Source organism: Acomys russatus, chromosome 14 (genome assembly GCF_903995435.1).
Source record: "Acomys russatus chromosome 14, mAcoRus1.1, whole genome shotgun sequence".
Classification (NCBI taxonomy): Eukaryota; Metazoa; Chordata; class Mammalia; order Rodentia; family Muridae; genus Acomys; species Acomys russatus.
The window spans coordinates 58,520,801-58,538,901 of NC_067150.1; the positions used below are offsets into that span (position 1 = coordinate 58,520,801).

Here is an 18,101-nt window from a genome sequence, read left to right on the forward strand (position 1 = left end):
AGGGACGGATCCTTGAAACCACTCATAATCAACAGTCAGCAGCCGCTGGGGACACACGACAGAACGGACAACACAGCCAAGTTCCAAGGGGGGCCCCTTGGGATAACGGGGGCTGTCGACAGCCGTCCAATTAAAAGCACAGGGAGAGAAGGCCGCAAAAGGCATGAACTCATTTCACTGAACCCTTCTTCTTGGATAACTAAAACGTTTTCAGTACCAGAGATGCTGTCAGAAGCCATCGCCTTGGCAACCAAGGATGCCTTTAAAGCACAGAGTACCCGGACCAACAGATGTCATTTAGATCAGCTGCCTGCCTGTCATATATACTTGAAGAAGTGAAAAGGGCGTGGCAGAGCAGTGAACAGCCCGCACGTGATGGCTGATTTTGGTTGTTACCCCAACACACCTGGAGACAGGGAACCGCAGCTAAAGACTTGCCTCCATGAGACTACACTGTGGGCACATCACTGGGGAATGTTTCTGATTGCTAATTGATGTAAGAAGGCCCAGCCCATCGTGAGTGGCGCTGTTACTAGGCAGATAGGCTTGGGCTGTACAAGAGAGATGAGTGGAACATAAGCCTGGGAAGAGGCCAGTGTGCAGCACAGCTCTATGGTGTCGGCTTCGAGTTCCTGCCTTGGCTTCCCTCAATGCTGATCTATAAGCCAAGTCCAACTCGTCTTCCCCCAAGTTGCTTTTGGCTACGGCGTTTTACAGCAATGGAAGGCATGCTAGGACACCATGGAAGAACCGCTCCAAAGACTTTTCAAGTGCTCCAGTCCTGCCCCCTTTCACTTCAACTCTGCCCACCACTCTCATCAGGGCCTTGATCAAGCATTGAGAAGATGCCATGGATACTCCCACCAAGTCAGACCCATGCTAGCTGTGAGCAAAACTAAGAACAACAGGTACAAACAGCCTGTGTCTACTGGGATAACCACTGGGCCCATCCAATTGCATCTGTGTAGGTAAGGAGTGCTTTACGGATGCGTAAAGGCACAATGGCTTTCTTTACTCCAAGACTTTCTATGAGAACCATGCAGAATTTCAAATAGCAACACACACCATAAATGTAAGTCAAAAGGCACCCACCCACAAGTGCCACTAGAAGACTTCTAAGTTATGAATATGGCAAATATTCCTTTTGACCTCCTTTAGTGTGTCCCCTGCATGTGGTGGAATCAAATGTATGTGGAAATAATTGTGTGTGTGTGTGTGTGTGTGTGTGTGTGTGTGTGTGCGTGTGTGTAGCTGTGTGCACACGGTGTGGAGACAAGAGGTCAACTTCAGTGTCATTCATGTGCCATCAACTCTGTTTGTTGAGACAAGGTCTCTCACTGGCCTGGAGCTCACCAAGTAGGCCAGGGTGTCTGACAAGCAAGTCTCGCGGATCAGCCTGTCTTCACCTCCCCACTACCATGCCCAACGTCTAGAACTCAGGTGCTCCTGGTTTGTAGCAAATACTCCGCCAACTGGACTGCCTCACCCACGCCCATCCTCCATTTCTCTCCCAGTTGTCCGAGAACAATCTCCTCAATGCTTTGTAGGCAAAGTTAGCTCATTGGCAGCCTACACTCAACATCGCTCTTCCTATTTGAATTGAAAGAGCCTTTAACAAACTGCATGTTGGCCCAAGAGGAAAAGGAAGAACACTGGTGAAAATACTAGAAAATGCCACTTTCTCTATCACCTCCCAGCTTCCTAGGAGAGACAAAAGGCTAAGATGGAAGAGAGACAAGTCACCATAGAGGGCAGCAGGGACCCATGGACATCAGCGCAGAGTCCCCACCCCACCGTCTTCCAGGGCACTCACCTCAAGCTCCCTCAGGGAGTTGTCACACTCCTTCTGCCCAGGGGCCTGCAGCGTGCAGAGCGTGATGAGCTGGTTGATGCTTCCTGTCACAGCTCTAGGGCAAGAGCAGAACGGCGTGGGCCTGGGTGTTGCTGGTTTATCTTACTATTTTACATGCTTATGTGTTTCAGCCATTGCCCTCAGCAACTGGTCACCCAGTTCAGCAGAGATAACAAGTGAGTCTTTAGGCTGTGGTCCCCATGAGGCCTCTCCCACAAGCTCTCTCTGTACAACCCAAATAAAAGGCACCCAGGGAGGAGGAGAGGTAGACTCTCCACCTTGCTTCTGATTTCTCAGGGGCTCTAACAATTCCCTTAAGAAATTAAGACAATCTTGATCTATTCAGAGGAGACAATGAAGCTCCCAACAGCAAAGCTCCCAACACCCTGACACCATTTTCAGGACTCTCTGCAGCAGTCTTCAAGGAATAAGATTATCTAATCAGGCTGTTCTGGGCAGCCTTGGTATATTTTGATTGCTCTCAAATGCTGCAAGCAGACAGCAAAATATGCCGAGGACTTAAAAACCCCCATTTTGCAAGTAAAAGGTGTGGCTGTCTAGGCCCGAGGAGCCTCCCAAATTCCAATCTTTAACATAGCTATTTTGCTTCACTAACAGCAATAGCGTTAGATCAGAGACCCTAGTATTATTTTACATGTATTTTTATTTTCAGAACTTAATAAGGCAAACAGATTTTTTTTTCTCCCCTGTGTAGATTCAACTCTCCTGAGCAGCCCCTGGCTTAACTTGTTGTGGGTTGTGGATAATTTAGAAACTCAAGCTCCATTCTGAGTTAGTTTCTACAAGGTGGGAAAAAAAAGCTGTAGTTTTGCTTTTACTTTAGGGACAAACAGAAGTCTAACTATTTTAAGAGAACCTGTTGAGAGGCCATCTTTCCTTCATTGAATTGCTTTTGTAATTACACTGGTGGCCTGGGGTCTGCTTCTGGATTCTTCTGTCCCATTGACCTATGGTCTAATCTTTCTCCAATATTACACTGTCCTTATTATAGTTCTACAGTCGGTCTTAGGGGGCTGGAGAGACGCTCAGTGGTGAAGAGAAGGCGCTGCTCCTGCAAAGGACCTGAGCTTGGTTTCTAGTATCTGTATCAGGCAGCTCACAACTGCCTGCAGCTCTACTGGCACCCACACTCAGATGTGTACACACACACACACACACACACACACACACACACACACACTTTTTAAAAATTAAAAATTAAGTCTTGAAATTGCATAGAAATGATAAATATTGAGGCATAAGAAATGCTAGTCGCTGATGTCATCATTGCACACTGTACACATGTACTGAATTATACTTTATTAATAAACATATACAAATACTATGTGCCAGTAAAAGCGATCAATCTCTTAAGTTTCATAAATGAAGGCTCCAAAAGAGGCCATGACGCTTTACAAGGAAGCTCCAAATAAGGTACAGAATAGGACTTAAACCCATGCCCGCCTATGTGACTCTGGAGCCAACCCAAAGCCCTCTTCTGCAGGGCTACGACAGGCTCACAGTTCTGGCACAGCTCAGAATTCTACTCACACTTCCGGCCTGCCACAGCCGAGGAGCAACCCAGAGCAAAAGACCAAAAGGAGACCGATGGAAGCAACACCATCTCATAGGAAAAAAAGCCCCATTTTATTAGTCCAACAGGCATCTCAGCTTGCCACAGAATGCCAAATCAGATGGAAAACGCTGCTGCTACCGAATGAAGGCAACTAGCTGACTTACGGGACCAAATACTGCTTTCCATTTTAAGCTTAGCTAGGGAGAACGACAGGAAGAAAAACATTCTCCAACTTAATCCCCAAATAGTCGTTGTAGGATGGATGCCCGTGGCTTGTTGGAGAGTGTTCTATTAAGGTGTTATCACGTTTTCGGCCATATAAAGAGAAAGAGACAGACCAAGATTGCAGGGCAAACCCTAGCCCCAGTGACCCGGGAGGGCACAGTTCACAAAATATGCATTGGAAGTGTCCCTTAGAAAGTCGAATGCCATGTCCTATGTGGCAACTCTCAAGATGCACTTCTGAGGGGACAGGCTGGCAGGTGTCACTGTAGTCAGGGAATGTCCTGAATTGTGAAAACGTGATCATTAGACCTCATTTCCACATGTCACAAAAAATTTCCATCAAATCTACTCCTCCCTAAATGTGTTGCTCTGTGTGTGCGTGTGTGTGTGTGTGCGCGCGCGCGACTATGGTGTATTTGTTTATGTGTTCATGTGCACGCATCTTCCTCTGTTCGTCTCCCTGCACCTTAGTTTTTGGGACAGGGTCTCTCCTTGAAGCTGGTAGTCCCTGACTGGCTAGGTTAGCTCACCAGGGAGGCCCCAAGGTCTGTTCTCTCGCTGCCCTCCCTGTCCCACCTTCAGCACTAGGCTTACATACAGGATCCCGTGATGACGACAACTGAGTCACTTGCGTGTTCTAGCCATCTGATCTCAGGTACTTGTATCAGTGTCTTTACACCTCTGTATCTGGCTTATATATTAAAATTATCACTATTATTTACAAAATATTTTTCAGAATTTCATATAATGATAAGCCCCCTTTTCCACTTAACTTTGCCCCAATCCATCTCTATCTCACCCTTAAAACATAAAATCACCCATCTACTTTAATTACGTTGTTTGTCCAGTTTGTGGATGTGGGCTAGGCACAGGGGTGTGCTCAACTGACCCCTAAAGAAATCTTCCTCCCCCGAAGCCATGAACTGTCCACAGGCCCTCCGACCAGGGTAGGAGCTCTGGAGCCTACTCCCACCCTGGTTAGACTGTGGCCTGGCGACCCGTGTGCAGGCGACCACAGTGTTGTGAGTTCACGAGTGCCACTGTCCTGTTCCTATAGGAAGGGTTTACATCTGGTGAACTGAGAGGAAACAGAACTGTGAGAAAGAGGTTCCTTTCCCTAGTCTCTTATTTTTGTAGCTGTGAAACTTTTTTTACATGAAAAGATGAGATAAGGAAAAAATGAAAACCCCAAAACCAAATGGAACTAGGCACAGTAGTAGTTTGTGGTGAGACACACTACAAAAATGTTGGCATGGCTGTGCATATTTAAATGAGTCACTTAGGTAATTGATCCATGACCAGACAGAGTGACTTAGGTGTGACTAAGGCATCTTAAGAGTCTGGATTACAGAGCTATATCAACTCAGTGGTCCAGGGGCCACTACTTGACAACAAGAAGTAACACTTAAATCTGTCACGTTGCCTGTGCACCCATAAAGGACTGCGGAATAAGTATGCAGGGCATAATGTGGTTTCGGGGGTGCTCATTAAAAGTCATAATACAATAGAATGCTCGCAACATATGCCTAAATACAATAAAATTGACAAAACCGTCTCTACAGCACGAGTCTACCCTTAATACAAAGATGCACAGGGAAACGAGAGCGCAAAACACGTCAAAAGGTTGCTGGTGAGTTCATACTGTTGGTTTAAAAGATAAGTTGTAACAAATCTCAAAAAAATATAAATTGACCAATTTATATTATAATAGACAATGTCACTGAAACAGGCAGGATCTGGGCTCTGTAAATCCAAATAGTCTGATCTCTAGTTATTATTTTTACCAGATTGTTAATGGTTATATATATACATATATATGTGTGTGGGCTGGGGAGATGGCTCTGTTGGTAAAACACTTGCTGTGTAGGGATGACATTGAGTCCAGATGCCAGCACCCACGTAAAAAGCAGGGTGCAGCAGTGCAAACCTGTAACCCCCACACAGGGGAAGCGGAGACAAGGAGAGTGCCTGGGTCTGGATGGCCAAGTAGTCTAAGTAAGACTATGAGCTCCATGTTCAATGAGAAATCTTGGCTCAAAAGGTAAGACAGAGCGTGCCTGAGTAAGATGCTTAACTTAATCACTGCCCTCCACACGTACATGTACACACCCCCCCACCCTCATACAAGTACACGCAAATACACCCCCCACCCTCATACAAGTACACGCACATACACCCCCCCCACCCTCATACAAGTACACGCACACACCCCCCACCCTCATACAAGTACACGCACATACACCCACCCACCCTCATACAAGTACACGCACATACACCCCCCCACCCCATACAAGTACACGCACATACACCCCCCCACCCTCATACAAGTACACGCACACACCCCCCACCCTCATACAAGTACACGCACATACACCCCCCACCCTCATACAAGTACACGCACATACACCCCCTCACCCTCATACAAGTACACGCACATACACCCCCCACCCTCATACAAGTACACGCACATACACCCCCCACCCTCATACAAGTACACGCACATACACCCCCCACCCTCATACAAGTACACGCACATACACCCCCTCACCCTCATACAAGTACACGCACATACACCCCCCACCCTCATACAAGTACACGCACATACACCCCCCACCCTCATACAAGTACACGCACATACACTCCCCCACCCTCATACAAGTACACACACATACACCCCCCCCAACCTCATACAAGTACACGCACATACACCCCCCACCCTCATACAAGTACACGCACATACACCCCCCCACCCTCATACAAGTACACACACATACACCCCCCCACCCTCATACAAGTACACGCACATACACCCCCCACCCCCATACAAGTACACGCACATACACCCCCCACCCTACAACCCACATACACCTCATACAAGTACACGCACATACACCCCCCACCCTCATACAAGTACACGCACATACACCCCCCACCCCCATACAAGTACACGCACATACACCCCCCCACCCTCATACAAGTACACGCACATACAACCCCCCACCCTCATACAAGTACACGCACACACACCCCCCACCCTCATACAAGTACACGCACATACAACCCCCCACCCTCATACAAGTACACGCACATACACCCCCACCCTCATACAAGTACACGCACACACCCCCCACCCTCATACAAGTACACGCACATACACCCCCCCCCCCCTCATACAAGTACACGCACACCCCCCCCACCCTCATACAAGTACACGCACATACACCCACCCACCCTCATACAAGTACACGCACATACACTGCCCCCACCCTCATACAAGTACACGCACATACACCCCCCCACCCTCATACAAGTACACGCACATACACCCCCCCACCCTCATACAAGTACATGCACATACACCGCCCCCACCCTCATACAAGTACACGCACATACACCCCCCCACCCTCATACAAGTACACGCACATACACCCCCCCACCCTCATACAAGTACACGCACATACACCCCCCACCCTCATACAAGTACACGCACATACACCCCCCCACCCTCATACAAGTACACGCACATACACCCCCCCACCCCCATACAAGTACACGCACATACACCACCCCACCCTCATACAAGTACACGCACATACACCCCCCACCCTCATACAAGTACACGCACATACACCCCCCCACCCCCATACAAGTACACGCACATACACCCCCCCACCCTCATACAAGTACACGCACATACACCCCCCGACCCCCATACAAGTACACGCACATACACCACCCACCCTCATACAAGTACACGCACATACACCGCCCACCCTCATACAAGTACACGCACATACACCCCCCCCCCCCATACAAGTACACGCACATACACCCCCCCACCCTCATACAAGTACACGCACATACACCCCCCCACCCCCATACAAGTACACGCACATACACCCCCCCACCCTCATACAAGTACACGCACATACACCCCCCACCCTCATACAAGTACACGCACATACACCCCCCACCCCCATACAAGTACACGCACATACACCGCCCACCCTCATACAAGTACACGCACATACACCGCCCACCCTCATACAAGTACACGCACATACACCGCCCACCCTCATACAAGTACACGCACATACACCGCCCACCCTCATACAAGTACACGCACATACACCGCCCACCCTCATACAAGTACACGCACATACACCGCCCACCCTATACAAGTACACGCACATACACCGCCCACCCTCATACCAGTACACGCACATACACCCCCCACCCTCATACAAGTACACGCACATACACCGCCCCCACCCCCATACAAGTACACGGACATACACCCCCCCACCCTCATACAAGTACACGCACATACACCACCCCCACCCCCATACAAGTACACGGACATACACCCCCTCACCCTCATACAAGTACACGCACATACACCGCCCCCACCCCCATACAAGTACACGCACATACACCCCCCCACCCTCATACAAGTACACGCACATACACCCCCTCACCCTCATACAAGTACACGCACATACACCCCCTCACCCTCATACAAGTACACGCACATACACCCCCCCACCCTCATACAAGTACACGCACATACACCCCCCTCACCCTCATACAAGTACACGCACATACACCCCCCACCCTCATACAAGTACACGCACATACACCCCCTCACCCTCATACAAGTACACGCACATACACCCCCCCACCCTCATACAAGTACACGCACATACACCCCCCACCCTCATACAAGTACACGCACATACACCCCCCCACCCTCATACAAGTACACGCACATACACCCCCCCACGCCCATACAAGTACACGCACATACACCACCCCCCCCCCATACAAGTACACGGACATACACCCCCTCACCCTCATACAAGTACACGCACATACACCCCCCCACGCCCATACAAGTACACGCACATACACCCCCTCACCCTCATACAAGTACACGCACATACACCCCCCACCCTCATACAAGTACACGCACATACACCGCCCCCACCCCCATACAAGTACACGCACATACACCCCCCCCACCCTCATACAAGTACACGCACATACACCGCCCCCACCCCCATACAAGTACACGCACATACACCCCCCCACCCTCATACAAGTACACGCACATACACCCCCCCACGCCCATACAAGTACATGCACATACACCACCCCCACCCCCATACAAGTACACGGACATACACCCCCTCACCCTCATACAAGTACACGCACATACACCCCCCCCACCCCCATACAAGTACACGCACATACACCGCCCCCACCCCCATACAAGTACACGCACATACACCCCCCCACGCCCATACAAGTACATGCACATACACCACCCCCACCCCCATACAAGTACACGGACATACACCCCCCCACCCTCATACAAGTACACGCACATACACCGCCCCCACCCCCATACAAGTACACGCACATACACCCCCTCACCCTCATACAAGTACACGCACATACACCCCCCCACCCTCATACAAGTACACGCACATACACCCCCCCACCCTCATACAAGTACACGCACATACACCCCCCACCCTCATACAAGTACACGCACATACACCCCCCACCCCCATACAAGTACATGCACATACACCCCCCACCCTCATACAAGTACACGCACATACACCCCCCACCCTCATACAAGTACACGCACATACACCCCCCCACCCTCATACAAGTACACGCACATACACCCCCCACCCTCATACAAGTACACGCACATACCCCCCCCACCCTCATACAAGTACACGCACATACACCCCCCCACCCTCATACAAGTACACGCACATACACCCCCCCATCCCCATACAAGTACACGCACATACACGCCCCCCCCCCCGCACCAAGATAGGCTAAACAGTCATACATCACACTCTACAGATTGTGTTTTCTCATGTTGTGTTTTATCTAGGTATATTTAAAGAACGAGATCTGCAACCTTAGAGGTTAAAAGTGGACTCTAAAGCAAGTCACCTATGTCCTAGATAGTGAACTGACTCAACTCGAGTCAACTCAAGTCAAAGGCTGGGATTTTAAAAAGACTTATTTATTTATTTATTTATTTATTTAATGTATATGAGTGCTTTATACCTAAAGGCCAGAGGAGGGCACCAAATCTCATTACAGATGATTGTGAGCCACCATGTAGTTGCTGGGAATTGAACTCAGGACCTCTGGAAGAGCAGGTGGTGCTCTTAACTCCTGAGCCATCTCTCTAGCCCTGGGATTTTTTTTTTTAAACCCACTCACTTGAGACAGAGTCTTACTACGTCGTGCAGGCTGGCCACAAACTCACACTCTCCTGTCTCGGCCTCCTAAGTGCTAGAACCATCACAAGGTAAAAAGTCATCTGTTAAAACTGTGGAGAAAAACCACATGACTGGCCTCTTCCTCAAGGGAGGGAGGAAAAGGGCAATGAGTTTCCTGTAAGCATTCCTGGGGCCTTATGTACCCAAAGCTTAGAGATTTGCAAGGTGTTGGCAGTGTGGCTGGAGGATCAAGACCACAGAAGAAAGGAGACAAAGCCAGATAAAAGCTGGAAAAACAAGAACAAAAACCAGTCTCAAACATGGGACAGAATTCTGCCCAAAGGGAGGTCTGAATGAGGGGACTCAGGACATCGGAAGAGTCCCTGCTGAGCTCGACGCCTGGCTCTGCACAAGGGCTGCCACCTTCATTTTTCTCTTTTATCTGGTGCAGGCCATCTCCCTTTGTGCAGTTTGCTGTGTCACTCCCCCTGTCACAGTCTCTCTCTGTCACAGGAGATGATGGGAAGACAGGAACCAAGGGGACAGGAAGAGTCTCTGTTTCCTAGGGACCCTCCGAAGACATTAAGACAGCCGGGCAGCTGTCCCTGTGGTCAGGGTATGCACACTGACACCAGTCGGCGGAGACAGTGCTCAGAGGGCACAAGCCCTTCCTGCAGCTGCACCAGGCCCAAGGTCAAGGAGCATCAGGCCAACAGACCAGCCCCTGGGTGGGTGGAGAACCGGATGAATGGTAGACAGAAGCTCTCCAGCTCCGCCTGACTTGGCAGACAAGAGCTAGAGCCTGACCAGCCACATAGGAGATGACCAAGATGGGCACAAGACAGAACCCAACTCCTTTCCCACAGATGCCATAAACCCCTGAGGTGCTGAAGTGGAGCTCAGAGGCGAGCAAGGGACAACATCAATGTCTTCTTTATAAGCAACTTCTGTACCCAGGGCTGGGCTGTTGCCAGACTAAAGAGGACCGTGGACTTGAAGGCTGAGGACGCTATAGGCTTGTACGTGTACACTCAATACCCAGTATCCAGCACTAATGCTGGCCTTGGCCCCTGTCAGAATATATAATATATCCTATGAAACAACATGAACAGATGACCCCCTAATCAGACAAAGCTTGTATCTCCACTGGAGCTTGCTGAAGAACCACCCAGGAACAGAAAGAAGCAAAGCACATCAAGACATCACGAGGGAGGTGCCAGCCACTGCATCACTTCCATTCCACACAACACTCTCATGTGAGATGTTTTGAGTGCCTCCAAGCTTTAAACCGCTCCAGTTCTGTATTCACTGTCAGGCTGAAAGCTGGGTAACAGGCTGAGCTGTTTCATCTGGGCTCCTGTTCTCAGTGCCACCACTAGGGGGCCTGTGAACACCTGGAGCCACAATTCTTTCCTGGTCTGTGTGGCCTTCTTATAGTTGGATTTTTTTTAAAAGCCAATTTATATTCTCCCCTTTCTTCCCACAGTTTAAGAGAGTGAACAGCTCATTTAAGCTGGAAACTACAACTCGGAAATGATGCAAAGAAAATGACGATAAAAAAAATTCAAATCAGAGTTCAGACACCTGGAAACATCAGTTGTCTTTCCCAAAGGCTCTTGGCAGGGGAAAAAAAAATTAAGAAAGAAGAAGCCTTGAAAGAGGCGGGCATGGAATAGAATAGACCTAGCCTGTCCCTGCCACCACTGTCAAGGAAGAGCACCTGTTTGACCAGAGCAATCACAAGTGAGACGTAGATCAGAGTAGACTGGCGAGAGCATCATTTTGCAGTTTTCTGTGGCTCTGGCTATTGTTTGCCACTAAATGTACCTGCAGCTCCAGTGGTTCATATTGACTGTCAACGTCACAGGGTCTAGAATCATCCAGGAGACAGAGCACCACGCATGATGGTGAGGAATTCTCTGAGTGGGTTAACACTGGTAAGAAGGACCACTCTGTGGGTGGCAACATTCCGTGGGCTGGGGTCCAGGCCCAAGCCTTCACTGACAGCAGAGCCAATGTGGCCAGTTGGCCTCACTGTCCTGCTGCCATGACGTCCCTGCCACGATGGACTCTAGCCTCTCACCCTGTGAGCCAGGATAAACTCTTGTTTCCGTAGGTTGCTCTTGTTGGATATATGACCACAGCCGAGAGACAACAGCTAATCCAGAAGTTAAATGAATAAACCCAACGGCTTGCCAGAGAACTGCCAAACCTCCATGAAAAAGGCAAACACAGAACTTAAAAATCTAGGATGCCAATATCAGTACCATTGAGGCTAAACACTGTTGGTGGCAGCTGCCACTGTGCTCCACGTAACAGGCAGCAAAGCTTGGGCAGGCTGAGGCGTGAACACCTGACCAAGCAGGTGAACTATTAAAGCGTCTTAGATTAGAGTTCAGGGATTTGAACTCAGGCAGCTTGAAGACTAGAACGACAACAATAAAACAAAACAAACAAACAAATAAACAAAAAGAAACTAAAAATCAAATGCAAGCTAAGTGCATGCCTTTGATCCTAACACTGGGGACGGGGGATGCAGAGGCAAGCACATCTCTGGGAGTTCCAGGCCAGACTAGTCTACACAGGGAGTTCCTGGCCAGTGAGGGCTACACAGAGAGATCCTGTCTCAAAATAAATACATGATTAAACAAACAAAAATGAATAAAATGCAAACAGAATTGAAGCTTATCGCCAATGTTTACATCTTGAAAAGCCTTCCCCTTATTCCATGGTCCCCAAGTCACCTCTCAATTAATGCGTCACCAGCCCCGGCATTGCTACACATCACGTGATATGAAACAACGCTGAGGATATATATATCTCCTATATATATATACATACACACACACACACACACACACACACACACACACACACACACACACACACACACACACACACACACATCACCGCAGGATCACAGCATAGCTTTTGACTGAAGTCTGGGGAAAGGAACGGAGACTGCTTATTGTAAAATGGTATGGTCCTGGGCCATCACTGCAGCCCAGGGCCACACAAACCAGCAGCCGATCCTACTGAGCTGGCGTGTCACAGTGCTGCTGGCTGTGGAGCAAAAGCTGGAGGGGAGGGTGCTGAAGTCACCCCAAACTTGGTTTCATGTTTTAATTCCGTTCAAAACCAGTGTACACCCATTGTCACCCCACTGGCCCTAAACTAGGTCTCCCTCCTGCAAGTGATAGGTGGGGTATATATAATCCAACCCAGCACAGAAAGCAGCATGCGGCACATGCCCAGTGTCTACAGAATGGCTCAAGCTTGCAAATATTTCCCAGTGGCTATTTCAGTGAGCATACACCACCACTCCTCCTCCTCCTCCTCTCCCCCCTCCCCCAGACAGAGTTTCTCTGTGTAACAGCTCTAACTGTCCTGGAACTTGTGCTGTAGACCAGGCTGGCCTCAAACTCAGAGATCCACCTGCCTCAGTCTCCCAAGTGCTAGGATTAAAGGCGTGCGCCACCACCACCCGGCCCCGAGCATATACTTCTTGCAAAATCTGAACTACACAACACTGCTTTAAACAACCTATGTAGGGGCTGGGGAGATGGCTCAGTGGTTCAGAGGCTTGCTGAGCATGCATGAGGACCAGTGCTCCGATTCCCAGAGCCTAAGTACAGTGCCAAGCAGATGTGGTGGCCCGCCTGTAACTCTAGCCTTGGCGGATGGAGACAGGGCTCCTCAGAGCAGGCAGGATAGTGAGCCTCGCCCTACTGGCAGACACTGGGTTTGATAAGAGACCCTGGATCAATAAGTAAGATAGAAGATCAATAGAGTGAGCTCAGAGGTGATCCCCAAGGCCACCGTCAGGCCTTCATACATGTGAACACACATTATACAGACATAAAAATGAAAAAGAAAAAATTATAATCTCCTTAAACCATGATGTTTACAAGGCAATGCAGCCTAAGTAAGAGCCGAAAAGCCCATCTGGAAAGACGGGAGACACTCTCAGTGGGCCAAAATATAGAGGAATGAGTTAATTTGACAAAGCGCCAGGATTTGAGTCCATCAATTTACTCTGCCTCCAACAAGGACACCAGCGACTCTTCACCCAGCCAAACGGGCAGGATGCTGGGCACACCCTTCACATTCGGCAGGATTGTTTACGCGTCCACAAAGCACATCTTGTCCCGCTCTTACCTTGCAGCTGCAGCCAGAAGATTCTTTGCATTAGGAGCTCCAGGATCTACAGAGAGCGACTTGGCGGCCAACAGGAGCTTGCTGGACGCCATAGAGATGTTCTTCAGGTTCCCGATCACTTGCATCTGGTCTTCCTTCGTCTGGAGGGTCAAAAGGAAACAGAGTCAGCTGAGACTGAGCACAGCTTTCCAGAAAGCAGCACTCCATGGGCCAGGAACAACTCCCGAGGTGGAGAAAGAAACGACATCAGGGCAGTCGGTCTGCAGATGTGTCACCAGAGTCATCCTCAGACAGATGCTCAGAGGGAAGATGCGCGAGGCAGGGAAGGAAAGGCATGTCTAAATGGGTCAGCCAGGAGCTCTGCCGCCTTGTTACACTGCAGTGTTAAGGGGCCGAGAGGAGAAGAATGGCTGAGCCACACCAGTACACAGGCTGGGCAACGATTCGAGCATCTTGCTCAACAATGCTGGAGTTGTCAGGCGGCTTGTACATCCCATCCTGGCACAACCGGCCAGCGCTGTGTGGAAAATCAGGGCTGACAGCATCCCAGAGGTGTCCGACTGGGGAAGAGCACATTTCCAACCCAGCTTGCTAACTGACAAATTGCCCTGTGTAGAAAATGTAACAAGACACACCCTGGATATCTTTTCTGGGAGTTCATAAAACCTAAAGAACAAAACAAAGCAAACAAATGAACAAACAAACAAACAAAAAAACCAGTTCTGCAATCTGATGCCAGAGCGGTCATGTTTCTTAACTATAATAAGTGGCTCATCTCTCTTTCTGAATGAGATCATTTTTAATCACCTGAAAATACCAGATGTAACCCATTCAAGTGACTCCACCAAATACACACGCGCCCGCGCGCACAGGTATGTTCAGCTGACGCATTTACCTCATCTCATTGCCGATAAAAATGCCCCCTGCTCCCAAGCTGCCCCACAAAGGTAAAGGATATAGGCTCTGCTGGTGGACCGTGGGAAACAGTCACCATCACCCCCAGCATCGCTGGGCATGCCAAGCCTGTGAGGTCACAGAATTTCCAATGCAGTCAAGTAAGATGCTGTAGCTTGTTTACAGGGTCCTGTTTCCCATTCACCCAGCTGCTCTCAGCTGGATGGCCCACCGGAGCAAGGAGGCTCAGGGGAGTGACACAACCCGCTTTCCCACACACCTGCGCCTGGCCAGCCATCTCAATGCCAGCGTCCAGGAACTCGTCAAAGTCATCGCTGAACTTTCCTGAAGCGGCTGCCAGCTCTCCACTCTGGCCCCGTGTGGCGTGGACAACTTCCCCAGCAGACTGGTTCAGATCAGCTGCAGCCTGGTTCAGCTCACTCTGGGCTTCTTGGAAAGGCTTTGTACTCGGAGGTAGCTATGGGGACAAAAGGCACATGCCACGGGAAGTTTTACCTTGTGTAAGAGGGGCAAGGGGAGGTATTGTGAAAGGAACGGTGGCTGCCCAGGGCTGTGCTTCTGACTCACCCAACTATAAGATGGCAGGTCCAAAAGAAACAAATGGCTAAGTGTTGTGCCTGTTAGTATACCAAAGCGCATGCTGGCATCCAGGCTCTCTCAGAATGATGGGTACCTGTGGCTTTTCTCACTCTACGCCTAACCCTAAACTTCTCTTCAGCCATGTACTCTCCTGGTTATCTCTCTCTCTCTCTTTCGTCTTCCTCTCTTGGCCCATTCTCTTTTCTCACTTCCTCCCTCCCTCTCCACTGGACTCCTCTAGTCCTGGTCACGTCTGCTGGTCATGCTCAGTTTACTGCTTTCTCTTCCTGCTCTGGACTCTTCCAGATTCCTCTGTCGTAATTTCCCTCATAACTACAATAAGAGCGTTCCCCTCAACCATCCCTTGAAGCGGCCATGCATGTCTCTGGATTATACGAAAGGCTCTGCAGTGTGAGCATATGTTAAGCTGAACCTTACACATATCTCCTCCCATCCATCCATCCATCCATCCATCCATGCATCCACCCATCCACCCCCATCAATCCATCCATCCATCCATCCATCCACCCACGTATCCACCCACCCACCCACCCATCCATCCATCCATCCACCCACCCACCCATCCATCTATTCATCCATCCATGCATCTACCCATCCATCCATCCATCCACCCCATCTATCCATCATCCATCCATCCATCCATCCATCCATCCATCCATCCATCCATCCACCCACATATCCACCCAACACTCACACTTACAGAAAAGCCTACTTTACAGACACCAGAGAGCTAAATGAGGTGAGAGCATGTATTCTCAAGGCCTGGACCCTCACTGAAATGGCAGGGCCAGGATTCATGTCCAAGCAATTCAACTCTTGGCTCTAGTCTCCACCCTATCTTGAGTCTCTCATGATGGAAAATCTCAGTTTCTGCTTTTTAAGAGCTAAGAGGTTTGATGGTAGCCAACTTCAAATCACATTCTTCCTAACAAGTAACTGTCACTTTTGTCTTATTAGTGGTCCCTGTAAGTAACTTAAAAAGAGGAAGGGCCACACAACCAGTACAGTATTATTTGTAGAATTATAGCCATCAGAGTTGCAGGCTCGACTAAGTGCCCGCATACACGGCTGGACATTTGTGACCAAAAGAAGGCAGACAAATGAGTGCCCTGCTTCCTTCAGAGTCAGGTAGGAAAGGGACCCAAGGCAAAAACCATTTAAAATTAGTCTCAAACACACGCCCCTCTGTGCTTGGAGCCCGATAAGGAGCTAGATGACCATAGCCTCTTCTCTGTCCCACCCAGTGACTCAAGAGCAAACACGTACTCGAGAAAAAAAAAAAAAAAAAAAGGTAGTGTTCAAAGCTCCAACCCGGGGGCCAGGGAGATGGTTACGTCGATAAAGGCATTGCCTTACAAGTATGAAAACTGGAGTTTGATTCCCCCCAAAACCTACATAAAAATCTGGGCGTGGTGGTGTACACATGTAACCCTGGTGACAGTAGGATGGGAAGTTCACTGACCAACCAGCTTCACCTACCTGACGACGTTACAGGCCACTGGGAGACCCAGCCTCAAAGGAAAAGTGGAAAGTATCCAAGGAATGACACCTGAAGCTGCCCATGAGCCTACATGCACACGTGTACTCACACCTGTACAAACTCCTCCCCGATGGGCCCTCCCTGGAGAACTTTGTTGACCAGAAAGGAAATAGAAAATGGTAGAAACAGGACTCCAGGGAAAGGCTAGATGCTCAGAGACTCCAGGGAAGGGGAGGTCATACTCGATTCTTGCAGGGATAGACACCAGGCACCCCTCCCCAGGCAAGGGCCTTACCGAATCGACAAGCAGCTTCTTGCTGGACTCCCCGATGCTCTTCAAGGCGACGTCTACATCCTTTTGTCCGGGGAGGCAGTTCACGCAGTTGTTCAGGGAGTGGGACACGGCTTTGGCCACCTGCACACACAGAGGGAGGGAAACATCGTAAGGAAGCCACTTCCAGTGCAAACGCCTTTGCGCATTTTGCTGAGAAAGAGCAGAAAAAATATGCAGAGCTGACGTCAACAGGAGAATGATCCTCCCGGCAGCCACACAACATTGTCACCTAAAATTACATTACCTTGGCCAGGTCTCTGGTCTCTGCTCCTCTGGTGTTGGGGGTGGCAGTCTAGGTGCTGCACATGCCACGGCTCTGAAACCCAAACCCAGAATTCTCTAACATGAGGCCCGTTCCTAGAGTACGGGCACCTCTGTTACAAGAAACAGAAATGGCTCCCCTCTCTAGAGCCCTGCTGAGGTCCCCAAGGTTGACGCTGCACTTAAGGCCTTTGGAGCATAGCTAAACTGTGACTGGTTCTTCTCAGTGAACCTCTGGTGCTGACATACCTCAAGATGGCACTTTCACAACAAGAGGTAAAGAGGGTACCTCCCACTCAACCTGACGATGCCCTCCTGCTGCTACCTTTCAGGAAGACTGACACGGCTCCCTGGCTGTATGCTCTGGCTATCTAAGTCAAAAGGGAAGCCGGGGAAAGGCGGTAAGCATTCTATTTAATCTAAATCATCTTCCTGGTCCCATGTCAAGA

The 18,101-nt window shown here is 49.6% G+C and overlaps 1 protein-coding gene across 1 annotated transcript in view; it reads right to left on the reverse strand.

Moving 5' to 3' along the window:
• Tln2 (talin 2) overlaps positions 1–18,101 on the reverse strand; it is a 419,972-nt gene that overhangs the window by 90,627 nt on the left and 311,244 nt on the right. The window contains exons 30-33 of the mRNA XM_051156732.1: positions 17,353–17,472; positions 15,237–15,434; positions 14,063–14,202; positions 1,814–1,907 (exon numbers count right to left, since the gene is read on the reverse strand). Coding sequence (XP_051012689.1) covers positions 1,814–1,907; positions 14,063–14,202; positions 15,237–15,434; positions 17,353–17,472 — 552 coding nt within the window. The remainder of the gene's footprint in view (positions 1–1,813; positions 1,908–14,062; positions 14,203–15,236; positions 15,435–17,352; positions 17,473–18,101) is intronic.